Source organism: Nicotiana tabacum, chromosome 6, assembly GCF_000715075.1.
Source record: "Nicotiana tabacum cultivar K326 chromosome 6, ASM71507v2, whole genome shotgun sequence".
Classification (NCBI taxonomy): domain Eukaryota; kingdom Viridiplantae; phylum Streptophyta; class Magnoliopsida; order Solanales; family Solanaceae; genus Nicotiana; species Nicotiana tabacum.
The window spans coordinates 183,156,767-183,175,402 of NC_134085.1; the positions used below are offsets into that span (position 1 = coordinate 183,156,767).

The 18,636-nt window shown below is 37.7% G+C and overlaps 2 protein-coding genes across 5 annotated transcripts; one reads left to right on the forward strand and one right to left on the reverse strand.

Moving 5' to 3' along the window:
- The first annotated feature begins 4,064 nt into the window (after positions 1-4,064).
- On the forward strand, positions 4,065-4,994 carry LOC107821236 (uncharacterized). The gene is made up of 3 exons (XM_016647662.2): positions 4,065-4,391; positions 4,587-4,711; positions 4,805-4,994. Exons 1-3 carry the CDS (start codon positions 4,212-4,214, stop codon positions 4,872-4,874), a joined length of 375 nt encoding a protein of 124 aa, XP_016503148.1. The 5' UTR covers positions 4,065-4,211; the 3' UTR covers positions 4,875-4,994.
- A 278-nt stretch (positions 4,995-5,272) lies between these two features.
- Positions 5,273-15,842, reverse strand: LOC107821235 (1-phosphatidylinositol-3-phosphate 5-kinase FAB1B). 4 transcript variants are annotated; one of them, XM_016647661.2, is made up of 12 exons: positions 15,668-15,842; positions 14,460-15,510; positions 12,863-13,594; positions 12,162-12,315; positions 11,732-12,076; positions 10,799-11,617; positions 10,361-10,695; positions 9,996-10,119; positions 9,771-9,914; positions 7,783-9,300; positions 7,003-7,269; positions 5,273-6,031 (listed from the first exon to the last, which is right to left on the reverse strand). In XM_016647661.2, the coding sequence occupies exons 2-12, from the start codon at positions 15,026-15,028 to the stop codon at positions 5,717-5,719; spliced, it is 5,322 nt and encodes a 1,773-aa protein (XP_016503147.2). In that variant the 5' UTR covers positions 15,029-15,510; positions 15,668-15,842; the 3' UTR covers positions 5,273-5,716. The 4 variants fall into 4 exon arrangements, with proteins under 4 accessions (XP_016503147.2, XP_016503146.2, XP_075112193.1 ...); XM_016647660.2 differs by having other exon boundaries at positions 7,783-9,303; positions 15,668-15,804; XM_075256092.1 differs by lacking the exon at positions 15,668-15,842 and having other exon boundaries at positions 14,460-15,614.
- Between the last annotated feature and the right edge of the window lie 2,794 nt (positions 15,843-18,636).

Sequence of the window (18,636 nt, forward strand, 5' to 3'; positions counted from 1 at the left end):
GACTTCGCGAGGAAAAAGGGAGTGCGACAATTATGATATTTAATTAAGCACGATGACTAGGTATATTCCTATCCTAACCATAAATCCACCCCCCCCCCGGAGTTAAGATTGTGCTCTCTTCAATTCTTCTATAATCTAAATATGTCTTTCCCAAGCATAACATAGATAGTAAATACAACCTAACTATTGGCCAGACAATTAAGCAATTAATTACAGAACTGAAGAAACAATCATATATTAGTGAATTATAATCAAGGTTAAGTCAGTGTTAAACAACAATATTCATGGCTAAATCACAACCCCAGAACTATGGGGTTTAGCCACTCATGATAGTATCAAACAAATTCATAAGTGTTGGATAATTGAAAATACTAAAGAAATGTGAGATATGCTTGCTTCTGAATGTTTACTGTGTGTAATTTCTCTTCAAAGTGGCGTTTCTCCTCTCAAAATAAGCTTAGTCTTGCTTTTATACGCGTTGGATAGGTCTAGGACCGAAATAACCTTGTCCCGGGCAAACTTGGATAAATTTTCCATCACCAGCGTCCAGCCCAATGCCCCACGCTGGCCCTAGCGCTAGCTTATTAAATTTTCTGCCACTGGCACCACAGGTGGCGTGGAGCGCTGCCTGTGGCGCTGAAAATCCAAATTTTTCTTTTTCGCCCGTTTTGGCTCTAATTTCGCACCTTTCGCCCCCAATTGCTTTTGGATGATTCCTACACATAAAAACACCTCGAATTAATATAAATCAATATATTTTACATTTGAATTTTTTTTTCATTGGACCTTAATCCCTCAAGAAAACTGTCCACAAAATCCATCGTCAAGAAAAGTCTAAATTTTTTGATTTTTTTTTCTTTTCTATTTTTAACAAAAACTACTACACTAAGAACTAGTACTACAACTAAGCTAAGGTAGCACAAAAAATCACTCAGACAATCTCCTCACCCCACACTTAAAATTGTGCAATGTCCTCAATGCACACTGAAAATAACAAGAGGGTAAAAGAAACTCCCTGATAGGCGAAAAGCCGAAGAATTAGCAGCTCACGGGTACTCAGACTTACCCTAGGTATGATCCCTTGTGCGGGTACCTCACACTTAGTTTCACCAACCAAGCACAATGTTGAAAAATGGTTAGAATGAGGTCCAATGCGCTCCAACTCTATAATCGCTTCACTTTTGATATCCTAACTTTTGCGCACTTCGTCAACCTTGGTATCATTAATAATTTGGTCAAATAGTTGGGATTCATCTTTTTGCTCCATAAGTTGGCCAGTATCTTGCCTGAGCTCAGTTCTTTCGTCTATCAACTGTTCTGCCATATTTGAAAGACCATTACGTAGAAACTTATGAGATTTTACCAGTTGAGCTTGTTCCTCTAGTCAAGATGGGCTCACTATATCTCCTTCTTCAAAATTATCTTCTGGTGGGAACTCGCTCTCTTTAGCCACTTCGTCCGCCCCGGCCTTCATTATCATGAATGTTGCACTAATTCTTTGTATAGCCTTTTAATTTTCATCTTGTTGCTCGGCTACTTGCCTCATCATGTCCATAATACGAGCCACTATTTCCATATCATCCACTTCTTTGCTCTTATCAAATTCATAAACATTATTAGAAATATTCTAATAAAAACTCTGAGAAGGATAATAAGAATTAGGACAACCATCCCAATGGCCGCCTTGAAAACCACACACATTATAAAAATTCCACACATTAGAGTGAAATGCACAATTTTGCCACAAGTATGGTCCTCCGCAATAAGAACAAGGATCACCGTAATAAGAATGACCAATTCTCATTCTAAGATGTCATGTCAACAATGATAATAAATATTAAACTAAGATTAAAAAAAACTTGAATAGACAGAAAGTAAAAATCCAATCCAGTAGAATAGTTAATTTCTAAGTCCCCGGCAACGACGCCAAAAACTTGTTGCTCCCAAACGCACACGCAAGTATACGTGGTCGACAAGTAATATAGGATTGTAAGTCCAGATATCGTACCCACAAGGACTTGTGATCAACTATTTACTAAATTAAACTAAGACATTTAATCTATTCAAGCGAATCTAAAGTGTAAATATTTAACTAAAACTAATCTAAAGTAACAAACTAAGAGATTAAAGGAACAAGTTGGTGAAATTAGAGACGAATTCAATGAGAGAAACTATTCTAGAGCTATGGGTTAACTAACAATTCTGTTGAGTCTTCCACCTAAATTATCTGGTTTATTGATTGACGGGGTTAATATTGCTCGTAGCCTTCTCCTTTAGTATTACCCCTCTATTCAAGCTAATATAATGCATATATTCCTATGGAATTAGGATTAACAAGAATGCATTTATAATTTTCGTATAGTAACCAAGCAAGGCGATTAGGTATATCCCTATCCTAATTGCAAATTCATTCCCGATGCTCGAGTTCAAGATCTTTCTCTATTCAATCTTATTTGCAATCTAAAATTCCCTCTCTCGAGTTCAATCCTAGATTCGTAGATAGTATTCAATCGGTGATCAAACAATCAAATAATTAAGTACAAGATTAAATAAATAAACCAATATAATAAAATAATAAGAACAATTCAAGCTTCAAATTCAAGCTAGAGGTAGCACCCCACAACTCTAGAACTAATAAACTATGAGATTAAAGGAAGAGAGGAGAAGAAAAACTAGTTAGAAGCTTCCTCCAAGCGTGGTGTGTGTTCCTCCACTCTAATTCTCCTTCAATGTATGTTCGATCCCCCCAAAAATAAGTTTAGAACCCCCTTTATACATGTTGGGGGCGTGTAGGGTTGAAATCACTAAGTCCCAGCTGAATTAGGACAAAATCCGCCCTTGGGCGTCTCGCTTGGCGCCTGGCGCCAACCAAGATAGCAAACTTTTTGGTCTTCTATTTTTGGCGTTTTGGTAGGTGCTTGGTACCAACCTGGGCACCAAACTTATACTTCCTCCAAATTCTTCCATTTTGACTTCAATTCGCATGCAAACTTTTCAAATCACTTCCAGTTAACTCCTATACATATAAATAATATTATTAAGCTCAACTTATTGAAATTACACATTAAAATAACGAAGAATAGAGCAAAATATGAGGCGATTCATATGCAGAAATACATGCTTTTGGTCGAACATCATGTATATAAGTAAAATCAATTCGTTTTCCTCATTCCATCGAACAACACTTGTGATTTAATGTAAAGTCGTATTGGCCTCTGAAAGCACGAGAAGCCACAAAAGAATAATAATAGAGTTAAATAGTGCATTAGTTTCATACTCAAATTTTGCTTTGACTTCATTTTCTTTTCTGAGAAACTAAATGATGCAAGTAACTACATTTTCTTTTTTAAGTAACTACATTGAGATATTAAACAAAATTGAATTTATTTTAAGGGAAACCCGACTATTTACTATTCACCTTGCAATTATCAGTCAGGCACAAGAAAAACCACGGAATAGTTATTAAACTAGTAAAAAAATTTAGTGCTAGTACACGGATAGACATTAGATAAAGTGCATTTCTAATAATGTGGAAAGGAAAAATAATAATGAGGAAACAAGTACTAGAAGATGTAGTATTTAAACATATCACAGAAAATTGAAACAGAAAAAGACAAATTAGTGAGAAACTACTTAGTCTTGCTTCATTAGGGAATAAACAGCACAAACTAGTCATTGAATGAAAAATAAAAGAATAAAAGTTGTCATTTCTCTAAAGTATTTGATTTAGCTCCATACTTAGACATACTTTAGAAAAGAAGTAAGAAAAAGGTACAAATAGTCTTCTTTCTTATTTTAGTTTTCTTGAAAAATGAAACAAACATAGTATACCTAATCACATTGAGAGAATGAGAGACCCACCAACAAATCAATCAAATAGAAAGCAAAAAAAAATGTAATAACCGTCCAAATGACTCAGTCACCAACATTAATAGTTTGAAGATAATGTTAAAAGGACCCACTCCCCTCTTAAACCTATATTAGATGATGCATCGTGACAAGACACCAAATATTAGTTTCCGATATAACCTATCATCTGCTTTAGCTTATAAACACAAAACAAGCTTTAGCACCAAATCATTGATTATTTTATTAATACTAGTACTAATACAACATGGCCAGTACTTCTCTAACAGCATTTCATTTATAATTTTCATCTTCTCTTCCTTCCTCCATTATTATTTTTGTTTGTTTATTTGTCATCAAGATTAATGGCTGTGAGACACTCTCCTTTGGTTCCTTTCCTAGTTTGGAAATCATCTTCAACAAAAAAGGAAAGGCCTTCAGAAAGAGTGCTGGTGCGTTCAAGCAATCACAAATCTTCAATCAAATTAGCTAGAGATACCACTAGTCCTCTTCAGATCGGATCACCTTCCAACCAAAAGCTTAAGGTTTTCCTTCTCATCTTTTGTATGCTCCAACTGCCGTGGCGGATTAGAGCCAGAAATTCTAACGATGCAAAAAAAGAATTTAATTTTTTCGTATTTACTTATAGTGGATTCGGCTGAACCCTCTTGAGTTCACCTGTCTCCAAGTCATACCAGACGATGGAGTTAACAATTTAACTAATTAATTCACTTTGATAGGTATTTGAAGATCAGTCAACGGGCATAGTTTGTTATAGAGACGCGAATGGAGAGATCACTTGTGAAGGATATGATGAAGGTCCTCGTTTCTGCCAGCAATTGCCAAGGTTTTCTTCTAATTCAAGGTACGTAACTATAATAATAATATTTTACGTGTAGTAATGAAAGGATATAGTATAAGTTATTTATTATGACTCGTGCTTGTGTAAAATATGCAGAGATGAAGAAATTATAGAGCTCCTCCAAAGATGCTGGCTTCATATAGCTGATTCTGCTGAGTTCAATTAGATTCTTGTGAATTCTCAGCTCATTCTCCTGCTATATCACCACTTTCATACTTCTGACAATAAAACAGGGATCGCTTATTTCAGTGTCGAAGCTTAATGAGAATTAATTTTCCCATTTCAACCCATTGTTTTTGTTTCAATCACCTTTTCTCTATTTGGGTTTTCACCTCACTACGTATTAAACAGAATAAATAAACTGGGTTGGGTAAGACTAAAGATTTACAAGCTTCAGTTGTGAATTTAAGTAGAGTATGAGATATGTAATGGCGCTACAATTACTTCTTTAACCATTTGGACCAGAAAAAATTGAAGTCCAGCTTCTAATAGGTTAATTCCATTAACTCTGTTTTCTATTCAAAGAATATACAGTCAAAATGGAGATCAAACCAACGAGGAAGATAGGTAAAAAGTTTCACCTTTCAAAATCACAATTACAAAAATTACACAGAGGAAAGAATCGCGATATACTTGAAACTACACCAGCTAAACTGCTCCAAAATCATGCATTGTATAAAATTGCCAATGATCCTTCGGAACTCATGTATACCTTGGATTTTACACCCAAAGAAAATTGTAATTAAAAGAAAAAGATTTACAAAAATATTTCCACGGAGAGCCACCTAAATTCTATGCAATGGAGACTTTCACTGAAATACAAGCCTCTTACCAAGTGCTCTGACAAGAAATCATGTGTTCTCCCACTTTAGGGAGAATGCAACTGGAACTGCGTTCCAAAAGAATGGGAATCGAAAATATGGGAGATGTATGAACCTGGGATAACCAATGCAAGAAACCCAATTATGTGCTCAATATACAAACAGATGTACAAAATCACTTGGCAGATCATCCACCTTGCATGTTCTCTTCACATAAATCAGTCTGTGATTTACTGGGAATGATAGACGGTGGTGACCATTGATCTGGGACCATGAGAAAATAGGTGGTCATGGCCTTGCGAAACCTCTTTTTGTACTGCTTAGGTGAGATTATAGTGGGCGACTCATTTTTGGGTCCACCAAGGATCCCAGAGGCCTTAACCCATGTCTCCAGGTGCTTATCCCACGTATATTGTCTCATGAAGTCAATAATCCCAAGAACAAGCTCATGCTTCTCTTCATCAACCCCGACCAATAGTGAGTAATCCATCACATCAACTGACTGCAAAGATAATTAACTCAGTTAGTCCAAACCTCACTAATCCTGACCACAGAAGGAATTTGCTAGAAAGTAAACTTATATGCCGCTTATAAGAATGGTAACATATATAATAGCATAATTGTCGTCATTTGGATGTCAATAAAGTATATATATTTCTGGAGAAAATCAAAGCAAAACAGGAAAGGAGTAAACTTTCTTGTATGTCTTTATTTTTTGAAAGGGAAGGAGAATTAGCACTTTTCTTCAAGTTCTGCACTTTCTTTTTGCAGGACTGACTTGCTTCGGAGGATATTGTTTCTAGTGGAAAAGATCCCAACCACTTTCATACTTACCAAATGCACACACCAAAAAACGTGGAATTTTTTGACATACTAGCTCTTTCCTTTCCTTTTTTCTTCACACCCTGACTGAGCCTTAGGTGGGACGAAGATGAAGGCCTTTGTGAAAGGCAGACATCTGAATCTATATTTGGAGGGAAAGCAAAGGTCAAAATAACATCCCCAACTTCATCTTTATGCGTAATAGAAGAGTTTGGAGGAGGGACACTGAACCCCAAATAACCTCTTTATTCCCGTCATAATCTTATTTATTTATTTAGTTTCGGGTGTCGGATATGGGGAGGAGGGAATGATAAGGTTGGTTCAGGCTCAACACCCACCCCCCCAAAAAAAAAAAAAAACCCCACACAGATTCTGCTTGACCACCAATCACTAGATCAACTCCTTATGGTTAAGGAAGGTGCTTTTTCCCCTCCCTATTCCTCCCACACCAAATCCTAGTGCCGTATAAAAACTAACTTGTTCTGAATTGATATTAGAATCTCACTGGTTGGAAGTGCTTCAATCAACTGTAATATGAAACTTTTGACGGACCATGACAGATAGGTAACTGTTACATGATCCAACCACAATAGGTGCATAGTAGTTGACAGTAAATTCATTGTATGTAAGCACAGAACATCACAAACTTACGGCAAGAAAAGCAGTGTCATTCCAGACAGCTCGTTCCAAAAGTCTTTTTGCTTTGTTTCCCACAAAAATAGGTGAAGTTGGCATTGCTTCAATCAAGTTCTGATCCAGCAAGACTTTGTTGCTTCCACTGGAGTCGGGATTGTAACGAGACCTCGCAGAGCCTTTCAGGTCATAAAGCCTCGTCAGGTTCCTCCCAAATAGAAGGTTCTCCATAACAAGCACATCCATTTTGGATTCCTTTCCTCCTTTAAGATGCTTTGACGACACCTTCACACAAACCAAGAAATAAATACACTAAATGGCCTGATACAAAAATAAATTCCACAATGGGCAATCCTGTGACTAGCCAAAATAGCAGAGAGGAATAATGAAGAACTTGTTATTTTAGTAACCATTTGCAAATCAAAGACTGTTCCCTGAAGCAGCAAATATGTCCATTCACCAAAAAGGCCATGTTTTTAATAGGAATCCACATTATCTACCCTATTTCATCTGCCTTTAGATTTAGTAGATGATGATAAAGAAAGTAAATACTAATCTCACACCTCATAAATCAGGAATCCATATTATCTCCCTATTTCCCCGAAGCAAAACTCATCTTTGCCTCACGAATAAATTCTAAATTCACTACTTATTTTGTCCAAATAATAATAATCGTAAAAAGAAATCTGGATTCACAGCAATCAGGTCATTGTTAGTGTTGCAAGTTTTGTCACGAAGAGCTTTATAAATCTTAATCACAAATTTGGGAATCTGAAGTAGTCAACTAATAATATATACCTGATAGATCCCCACAACTTTTGCCAAGCAAGTTGGACTCCCTGAGCTAATTGATTCAGAAAGATATTTGAAATATTCAGGAGCAAATTTCATAAAAGACTCCAGCTCTGTCTTAGTGACTTGCTTGATAATAAATCGTTCATCTAAAGTTTTAGCAAAGAAAACATTGCTCTTGCCTCCTTGGGCTCCCCACTTCTTACAGCGACTAAGAGATCTTATGAACTCCATCTCCGATGGACAACATATCCTCCTCAAGGCTTCAAAACGCTTTGCATAATAACAAGTCACTGTGTACTTCACTTTCCCTACCAATCCATCATCTGCAAAAGAAACTCTAGCATGCAGTGTCTTTGCGTATGAGAGTGGATCCAAATCCAAAGAGCTGCGACTGACGGACAAGGACAAGATACTCTCATCCATAGATCCAAGACTTCTGTAGGATTCTAAAACCATTTCATCAATTGATTGAGGGGACTGCAGATTACCGGAATCCAGTGACTGAATTGCAAAGTTTGAGTCCAAAGTAGCATCCTTAGATTTCTCAAGCTCGTCAGATAGTTGAGCATGATAATCATGTGATGCTAGTGCATAAGATATAATACTAGTGGGCTCATCATCATACACTGGTATAACAGTATCATTAACCCCAATTGGCAGAAGCAATCTTGCACCACTTCGGGCATCTGACTCTCGAAATGAAGAAACATATACTGGATTATATCCAACAAGTGGATCCAATTTCTGAGCACTTGGTAAAAAGCTTTTGTTCAGTGTCCTATAGAAGCTAATAAAAGGCATACCTAACCAGCTCCCAGAGTCTTCCACATTTTCAGAGCCTTTAGAGGACAATAGAGGAGGAGATTGAGACATCTTAGTTCCACTCTCTTCATCCCCATGGTCTTCAGTATTTACTTTTTCTGCCACTCCAGTTGTCAAAGTATCCGCCATACCATCCTTCAGGATTCCAACAGCGGAAGTCGTTTCACCAGTCCAGGCTGCCTCAAGAGTATCTGACAAACTCTCCATGTTCGGGAAATGCCCATCGGATAGTGCTCTACGCCCCTGTAATATGGATTCTGCAGGATGTGTTCCGCAGAAACTTTTTGTTGCAACAGGAAGACCAGGTGGTTTTTCTATTGCACAATTAGCATCAAAACCAACCACCGATTCTTGATGAACAGAATCCACATGACTGTTTTGGCTAACACTTTTTTCTTCATCCGTATTTCCACCAGCCTCGAAATTTGCAGATTCAGAGTTATTAGGATATTTGCTTGAATCAGAGGGATTATCTAGATCAGTGAACTTATCATTACAAACCAACGGTTTCTCAGGTTCCGAAGAGGCCACATCTCCATTAATCCAATGAGTCTTTTCATCCAAACTGGCTGCATATACTAGACGATGGTCCCAAACATAAGATTGAAAAAGAAGCTGTCTTCTCAATCGATTAATCTCCAAAATATCAACAGACTGCCCCTTTTTCACTTCCTTCATAAGAATTCTCTGGAGAGATTCCTGCTAATATTAAAAACAAATTAGAAATATCTTTTAAAATAACATCGATACTAAGCCCCATGAGAATTTCAGTTTAACTGCTAATTTACCGGTCATTAAGATCATGATACACATATTAAGTTCAACAATCATGCAAATGTTCAACAACAACAGCAAGCAATACATTATTTGATGCGTCAAACCAGTGTTAGTAGACAAATCGACAGCAGAGAAGACAATTTCACCACAGTTTGTCTTCCACAAGCACGACAAGGTTGCAAACCCGCAACCGAACCGACATAGGGAATTCTAAAGAGACCTATTTGTCAGAGAGGTCACTGATAGCTCAACTGAAGAGAAAACAAGTGAAAGATTCAAGTGCAGTTTCAAGAGAAAATAAATTAATAATTTCTGCAGGACCACGTAGGCTACACAGTGGTCAATTAGCGATCACTGAACACTATTCACAAGTCCAATTGACTGATCCATACCTCAAATTCTTCTTTCTCCTTCTGCAACATCCTTTCCAAATCAGCAATCTGACGTCTGTTAAGTTGTCTCCCAGATCTTTTCTCCACCAAAACCCGAATCGCATTCAGAACATCAGAAAACAAAAGTTCAGCTCGACCAATGACCTGCTTATATTGAACCATTAAGTCAGTACAGGATGAGATGAGACCGCAGCTACTAAAAATCCAAAGCCACATTCTTCGCACCTCATTAACTTCTTGTTGTATCCATTCCTGATTCTCATAGTAGAAATCCAGTTTTGAGGGAGGAAGGTATACTGAGTGAACATCAATGGATGCATAGCGAAAGCAAGCAACCATCTTCCCAAAGCTGCAAAAGTTCCAAAATGAATATTGCAAAACATACTCAACTACTGAAGGCATTAATGTTTTCCCGACAGATTCCGCTGAATACATATATATTATCATCATAGCTTGGTCAAACATGATTTGACTATTAACACCAGAAAACCATGCCAACATATTGAATATTATGCATGACCAAGGACAACAGATGATTGCAACACTCCTGATGTGAAGTGCTTCATACTACCAAGAGAGTAAGACCATACCCGTAAAAGCGAAGACAATCTCTGTGTAATGAATGACCACAGCTTGCCACCCTACTTGCAGCTGCATGGTTTGAAAAACTAAGTTCTAGAAACTTCCCAAAGGACAAGCCCCAAGCAGCATCAGACATCACTACTCTTCGAGTTGCTGGAGGAAAGCCCTTATTATCCCGTGGACATCTAAGGCACCTGTGCCACATCCATATTTTTCCTTCCTTTTCACCAGGCAAAAGAATTTCCATCAGCTTTTTAACAGAAATAGTTAGAGTACCCTGTCGGTGAGTATAACACTGAACATGAGCTTCTGAAGGCATCTCACATGAACGGCACCTGTAACTCTGAGAATACATATTGAAGAGAAAAAAATTAGTGAAGATCCTTTCAGTCACCTTAAGCATATCAGTAATGTTACAACATAAGGAAAGGGAGGGGAGAAATTACGTGATCAAACAAATGGTCTCGTAGAAAACGACCCAACGGCTTATCAAAGTTCCCATAGTATTTAATCCGAAAGAGATGAGACCTTTCACAGACAGTTCCCTTCCAAACACACCGGGATGACAAGGAAACTAAAATGCTTTGATTGTCAGACGGAGACGGCGGAAACTCTTCCTTTGAAGAATTCAGTTCATCAGGAACATTTTTCCCATCTAGTTGCGAACCACTTTGGTTCACATCCATAGCATTGAAATCATTTTGAACATTCTGTGACAATATGTCTTGTTCAACTTCCTGTGAAGGATCAAAACCAGTAGAAAGGAACTTGTATCCTTGGGTATCTTGGACATCGTAGTCTACTGATGCCTTTGCCCGAGAACACTCCATCATATCCATAATACCTCTGTGAGACTCACTATAAAGAAAGGGCTTGCAGAAGGAAGAAAGTGTGCTTTTAGTGGTACAGAAGCCTGGAAACTCTGAGACACACATTTTCTGAGCACAAATGCTGGCAGCCTTGACCAGGTCTGTTGCCGGAACACTCTTTGACCTTTGTGGCTCACTACCAGATAGTGGCCCTTGAGTTTTTTCACTGGCAGGAATCGTAAAACCAGGAATAGTTGAGATGGATCTGTCGAATGTTGATGGTTTATCTGGCAGTGCAACTGTTATCGGAGAATTCAAAGGAAGTTCAGGAAGAGAGGCTCCTTCATCAGCAAGAAAGGATGTTTCTAAAGCCAAATGATAAGCAGCGAAAATAGAATATTGAACCACACGTTTCACTTTCTTCAATTCATCCCCATTTGCACCACGGAGTAATACCTGAGACATGGTCATTTTAGAAAAGTAGGTTTCACGTAACTGTTTAGATCATAGCAAGTCAATATATACTTCTACCTATGTTCTTATTGTTCTTGTAAATTATAAGAAACTTACGGTGCATCCCAGTGGCTTTGGACAGCCTTCAAAATACATCAGCGTCTTTACCAGTTTCTTTCCACTCTCTCCAGCTGTACCATGTTCTTCTAGAAACTTCTCAACGTGAAACATGTCACAGTATCCTAACTTTTGAGATGACAGTTGGTCTATTGAAGGAACTATTTGACCACCAGTGCAGCGAGCTATACGCTCCAGAACTGGCTTTTTGATATTTAGGACAAGTGATATGTCTTTTTCCAAGAGGTACTCTTGTGCATAGCGAGAAACAGATTTTTCCACCAGAAGGACATCTGGATTGTGTGCATCAATTTTAGCAACAGCCATCTTCAGATGATCCATTTCCTGAATAGCAATAAATATCTATAAGCACAAGAGCTTAACACTATTCTGTACAAGTCTTGGGAAGAAAAGGCAAAATCTTCAAAACCTGCTGCAACAATGTATCGAAACTTGATAAGAGGTTGGAGACGCGCTGGTACTCAAGAGCGCCTTCAAGGATTAATATGCGGGGCTTCTCTATTTTTGATGTCATTCGCCGATGAGCCACATTTTTCTTGCAGACAACCCCTTTCACCACAGCACTATTTAAGGGAAATGTGGTCAGTTGAGAGAAGATATGTCTAAAAATGTATGCAACAACAAAATGAAGTGAAGAAGGGCAGACATAACACAAGAAGAAGAACCAAGAACATTGCCGCAAGCAAGCAAAAGCTGCCATAAGACAAGTTAATCATAGGAAAAAACCAAACTCGATTTTGAGTTTGACAGCTTCTTTATTCATTGTAATGCTACAACCAGTTCATCAAATATTGGTTGAGGGCAAACAATTGAAAGTCTTAATGAGGAAAAGCAAAAGTATCTCACAAGATAAAAAAAACATACGGAGACACAAATGGCTCCCACACAGAGAGGGAGTGAGGGAGGGCCGGGGGGAACAGACAGACAAGGGGAAACAGACAGATATTGAGAGACTGTGCATGCAGATACATGACCCCAAAAAAAAGCTCCTACTCTCCAGTTTCAGACATTGTTGCTGCTAATGTTAGCTTCAATGTAATATAAGAGGCAAGAATTGAACAAAGAGCTTCGAAACATGGTGGACCAAAATGAAAAAATTTACTTGTTCACCTGTCACTACGACGCCCAGATGCAACACACTTCACCTTTACATATCCCCCAGGGTCCATTCCCCCACCTTTGCTTGTATCTGGCTTCAAATGTGTGGCAGCTTCCCATGATAGGGATGTAACAATCTCCAACCAACTCTCTTTGTCATCTTCCTCACCAATGGCAAGTTTTTCAACCTGCATAAGCTGGGATACTAAAGCCCTGAAGTGGCCATCAACAACATTCTTGACTGCTTTCTTTTGCCCTTCAGTCGATCTGTCCCTACCTCTATACTCACCACTTCCAAAACTGCTTGATGTATGCAAATATCCCCACTCTCCTGCAGTGTCTCCATCATCATCATCATCAAACAACAGTCCATCCCGTTCATCTTCTTCGTCTTCTGGTTCAGGTGGGAGCCACAGAATTCCACTGCTTTCAAAATCTACAGGTTCCAGATTAACATCTTGCGCAGCATATAGGGATGATGAAGTTTCACATTCATCACTAATATCCTGTTTTACTATCTGCCGCACTTCTTCAAAAGCTTGGGAATCAAAATTGTTCTGCAAGGACAAGCTGTTCGCACTTTTTTCATCAACAGCTTCCCCATTAGGATGAACTTTACGTGATCCACAGTCCTTATCACTGTCATCATAGCGAACATGACCATAGTAGCCATTAGTCTGAGGATAAAATTTTCCTTGAGAATTTAACTGGTAAACACCATACTCATCATCTTCATCATCACTCCTGATTCCAGAATATAACAAGAAACAGTTAACTGACGTGAAATACTTGTACGACCACAAGTAGCAAGAAGGGCAGTCAAATAGAGCAAATCAAACTTTAAAAATCAAAACATTCTCAACTAGACAAGTGGAGCTGGAATTGATTTTAGAAAAGCAAACCTTTTATACCGCAGACACTATGAGGGAAAAAGCATTATTCTCAATCAAACTCAACAGTAGTCAAATCACTAGAAAAGTGGAGCTGGGTTTCCTATTTCAGGTCTGGACTCATGAGCTCAGACAATTCGAGGAACGAAAGAATAACCATGGAAGTGAAAACAGACTAATTCTCCTTTCCTTCTCTATTCGGCCAATTCTTTATTAGGGTCGTTGGAGATTGGTCAGGTACTATCACTGGATAAATATCTTGCAAGTTGCATCTAAGCATACATCAGATTTCCTCTGACTAGTCGCTGCTTGGTAAACCAAGGGCTTGCAATCACAAATATATGCCTCCATAAGGCCCTTGACCAGGAAACAAACTTCAGCATGTAGCTTTTTCACAAAATTGCTTCTGCCGTTAGGTGTTGGATATTTTCCGCCTAAAGTGTATGATATTTCTACTTTTCTTTTCCGTTACTTTAGAAGGGAAAAAGTTTCAATTATGGGTTTAATTAATGTAACTTTTGGCATCGAGGAAAATCATAGAACCAAGTCCGACAGAGAGAGCCAAGCTTGAGGGTGATCACAAATATCACTAATAGGGCCAACCTACCTGATTCTCCTACACCGTTAGGGCAATTTACCCATTTACATTTGAAAACAAAGAAATAACAAATATTGCAACTTCCAGATGTGACAAGTCAGTAAAGATGTGAGAGAAGAACCTTGTTGTGCAAAATGAAAATTGGTTTGTAGACAGATCCCGGACCCCTGTATCAGCAGGATCACTGCTCCCTTTTGCTGTAGCAACACTTAGCCTCTCCAAAGAAGATTCCATTACTGCTGCTTGGCGTGGACTAAGCACAGAAGAGTGTGGCACTGAAGTAATGGTAATGCTACTACTGTCACCAGTTCCACTAGATTTGATGCTGATAAAACTTGTTGCGGAAAGGAAAGTACTGGAATCCAGGTTGCGAATAGCATGATTAAAACCTTGCTCCCATTGCTTGAAGCAGAAGTGACAGACCCTGACCTTTTCACACTCCTCTTGTACTGACCTTGGCTCACGGGGTGGTGCAGGAACGGAGTTAGATGTACACTTGCTACAGAAAACACGTCCACAAAGTCGACAGTGATGCCTACGGTTAAACAATGTGAACAAAGAATCACACTCGTAACACACCCTACAGCTGTGGTCGGGCATCCAAAAATCCCTCGACACGTTAGCAGAAGACTCCCGCTGAGGGATCCACGATTTCAGCAACCCTACCAGATCAAGGAATGTCCTATCCATCGACAAAACAGACCTTCTGCGCCTCTCATTTCTATAATCTCAGTCCCTAACAAAGCTCATATCCAATTCCTGATACCAAATATCCCTCAAAATTTAGACTCTGATCCAAAATCCCTTAACAAGTTGACCACACAAGGTCTTCGCTGATTAAAGGAAAATCCTTGATCTCTCAACAATCAATAGCAGGCTAATTCGAACTACATCAACAGCCCATTAACATGCAACAGAAACCCTAAATCAGGAGTTATCCGATTTGATAAAACCTGAAAATGAGTCTCCACCCAAAAATTCCAAATTAGGAATCCAAAATATATAGATGAGCAAACCTTTTATTGTAGCGCGGGCAATATATGAGGAGGAGAAGAACACGCTATTCTCTATAAAACCCAACTGTCGTCAAATCACTCCAACGCGGAATCCATAAAAACGCCAATCGATAAAAACCCCCATTTTTTGTCTCTCCGCGATTAAACAATTCTCCCCTGAAACACATGAATAAAATAATTATGCTTGTACAACAAAATAAATCTCATTAAATAGCGCCATCACGTTATATAATAAATATAAATATATTATTAATAAAACTGAGTTAAGTAGGAGGAAAAGGACTTGAAGATAATAGAGCCGCCATGAGTTTACCTTTTTACGCCAATCAATCAATCAGCAAAAACAGATCAGCAGATGAAGACAAAAATTACAGAGAACGGAACGGAACTAACTTCAAATCACTGCGCTGTTTTTATGTAATTGGGGGGGATTGTGTGTGACGCGCACACAAGCTTGTTATCCAAGTTGGCAATGATAAAAAAATGATTATATTACGTCAGTCAAATCTTCTTCTTTTTATTTTTTCCCCCCTTGGCTTTTCCCTATGCAAGTAGTAGATAGAAAATGGAGTAATCTTTTTCGGAAAAGAAAAAAGATAGTAGAAAATAGCCTTTGGGCTGAAAAAGTCAAACTTTACTGAAGAATCCTCCTTTTTCCTTTTTCCTTTTTCCTTTTTCCTTTTTCCTTCTTCTGTATAGGGAAGTAATCAATTACGACTTGCGAGTGCAGGCTAGTAAAAGCAAGGTAAAAACTTATATTAATTTACCATTAATATAATAAAAAAGGAATCTTTGAGTCTCTCCACCTCCTCTATTAAATCTTTTACAAAAATAAAAAGGAAATAAAATAACTTTTTCTAAAAGTGAAATTGAAAATGCACCAAGTAATGTGTGCTAGCAAATATATAGAATGTGACGGTGTCTGTCAGACAGAATCAAAGTTGACTTTATTTTATGACTTAAAAAAGAGAAAGTAAAGCAAATATTAGTGTGTAGTTTAGTTAACTAATTTCCTACTTTGGTAGAAGCAAAACTAATATCAGCAGCACAAATAGTGTGACTATTTAAAATACTACGGTATCTTTTAATTGTGTGAGCTTCTGTTATTTTTCCTAGTAGTATGACACTCACATTAGCGACTGCCAATAAACGTATCCTCGTTCTACCTTATATTGTGTTAACCGCGTATCATTTTGCTTGTTTACTAGTTTACTGACTTACTCACCGCACAAGCAATTTGTCGTGCTTAGCTGTACAGCTGCATGCAAACTATAATACACTAGTTCGTTAGCTTCGAAGATAAGTTATGCTGATATTAATTAATTGAGATTAGTTATATTTGGAGTATTAATTATGGGATTGTTAATTTTACTGTTTTATTCTTTGATAACTTATCATGTGATTACTATTTCACCTTCTGGCAGGTATAAATTATCTCGGTATTATTTTTAATCCTGAGATAATTTATCTCGGTATTATTTTTAATCCTGAGATAATATATTTCAGGATTATTAACCAAATAAGGGATAAGGCGGTACTAAACTTTATCCCCTAATTATTTTTGATTATTCATCATACCAAACAACAACAACAACCCAGTGTAATCCCACAAGTGGGGTCTGCGGAGGGTAATATGTACGCATACCTTACCTCTACCCCGAGGGGTAGAGAGGCTGTTTCCAGGAGACCCTCGGCTCAAAGAGGCAACAAACGGGTAGATACCAAACGAATATATTAAACAATCATACCAAACGGGTAGATACTTATTCATACCCGACATCAAATTATATTATTTTATCATAATTAAATATTTAAAAAATGAATTATACTAATTAATCATAACAAAGTTATACAAGTTTATATTCAAATAAGTGTTATGCATTTATTGGTTTAGCATAGACACCAAATACAAATTTACTACTTGCAATTTAGATTTGATAGAAGGCCTTTATGAGATTAAGACCATAGACAAAAAGTTTTTAAAATCCGGGGGGGAGGGGGGGGATGATTAATCTAGTATTTTGATTAAATGACAGTAAAAAAAATGTAAATTCGATCAATTTAATTATGCCTGCAGTCAGATCGTGTGTATTGACGGCTGAAAAATTTCTCTAAAAATTTTGTACTTGATTAAAATGATCCTGTGATATCAATACTTTATATGATTTTTACACATTGATCAATACTTTTTGGAGCAGAAGAAAATGATCTTCTTTCACGAGGAGTATTATATGCACCTCTAATTTATTTTTACACGCGTCCAAAAATAAAACCCCAAAATCCTTCATTGCTTCTCTGCCTTTTCAAACATGTGGTCGCGGTGCTACTGATGCTTTCATCTTAGGGTAATGCTAATTTCTCTATAATTCAAATATTCTTTTGGAGCAGAACAATGTGACCTTTTTTCAAAAAGAGTATTATATTTTTACTGACCTCAAAAATAGAACCACGGATCTTTGTTCGCTTCTCCACTTTTTCAAAACATGTGGTCAGTGTGCTACGCTGTGCGTTATCTTAGGGACCAAAAGTTTTAACGGAGCCATTTTTTAGTTCGAAATCACTATACCAACACCATCGTCTTCCAAATCCCGGCCGATAAAAAAATATTTATGTAATTTCTTTCCATTTGTCCGAGTTCTAGTAGACAAAATTATCTAATACTTATGTCGGTAGAAGGTAATAGATATGCGTAATTGTTTACCCTAAAAACGGATAACAATTGAATTTATATGTGGTTTTAAGGACACGTAATTTTACTTGGCACAAACTGAGAAAAAATGTAAATTGATATTGAAATTGACTGTAAAGGAACAAATGCAAACCAAACAAATCAAATAGCCTTGGCACTCGAATTCGATCACCCTTGAACCAAGTGAAGATACAGTTGATACAAGAACAAAGTAACAAGATAATGAAAACTACAGAAAGACAATATATTACTTTATGTAACGTGAATGTGATGCTTTACAAATGATCAGACCTCCTTTATATAGTAGGGGAGTCCTACCCTTAATACAATCCTAAATACAGTAAGAAATCTCATGATTAGCTGATTAATCGGCCTCTTCTTGATACGTGCCGAGATCTCTGTGTGATCCTCGCACGATCGCGGATATCTTGGCTTTCCGTTATTTAACTCGGCAGGCTTCCCTCGATCTTGCTCAATCTCTATCCCGCTCGGTCTCGATCTTGGCTAATCTCGATCTCGATCGGTTCATGAGTCACGAGCTTGGCAATCTAACTTTGTGTCATAGTCCGGTATGACATGGGGTCAAACATTGG

Coding starts and splice junctions, on each gene's coding strand:
- LOC107821236 (XM_016647662.2), top strand. CDS start 4,212: ATGGCTGTGAGACACTCTCCTTTGGTTCCTTTCCTAGTTTGGAAATCA. Junction 4,392..4,586: donor CTTCCAACCAAAAGCTTAAG/GTTTTCCTTCTC, acceptor TCACTTTGATAG/GTATTTGAAGATCAGTCAAC. Junction 4,712..4,804: donor AGGTTTTCTTCTAATTCAAG/GTACGTAACTAT, acceptor TAAAATATGCAG/AGATGAAGAAATTATAGAGC.
- LOC107821235 (XM_016647660.2), bottom strand. CDS start 15,028: ATGGATAGGACATTCCTTGATCTGGTAGGGTTGCTGAAATCGTGGATC. Junction 11,618..11,731: donor CAAAGCCACTGGGATGCACC/GTAAGTTTCTTA, acceptor ACCATGTCTCAG/GTATTACTCCGTGGTGCAAA. Junction 9,915..9,995: donor TACAACAAGAAGTTAATGAG/GTGCGAAGAATG, acceptor CAATATAAGCAG/GTCATTGGTCGAGCTGAACT.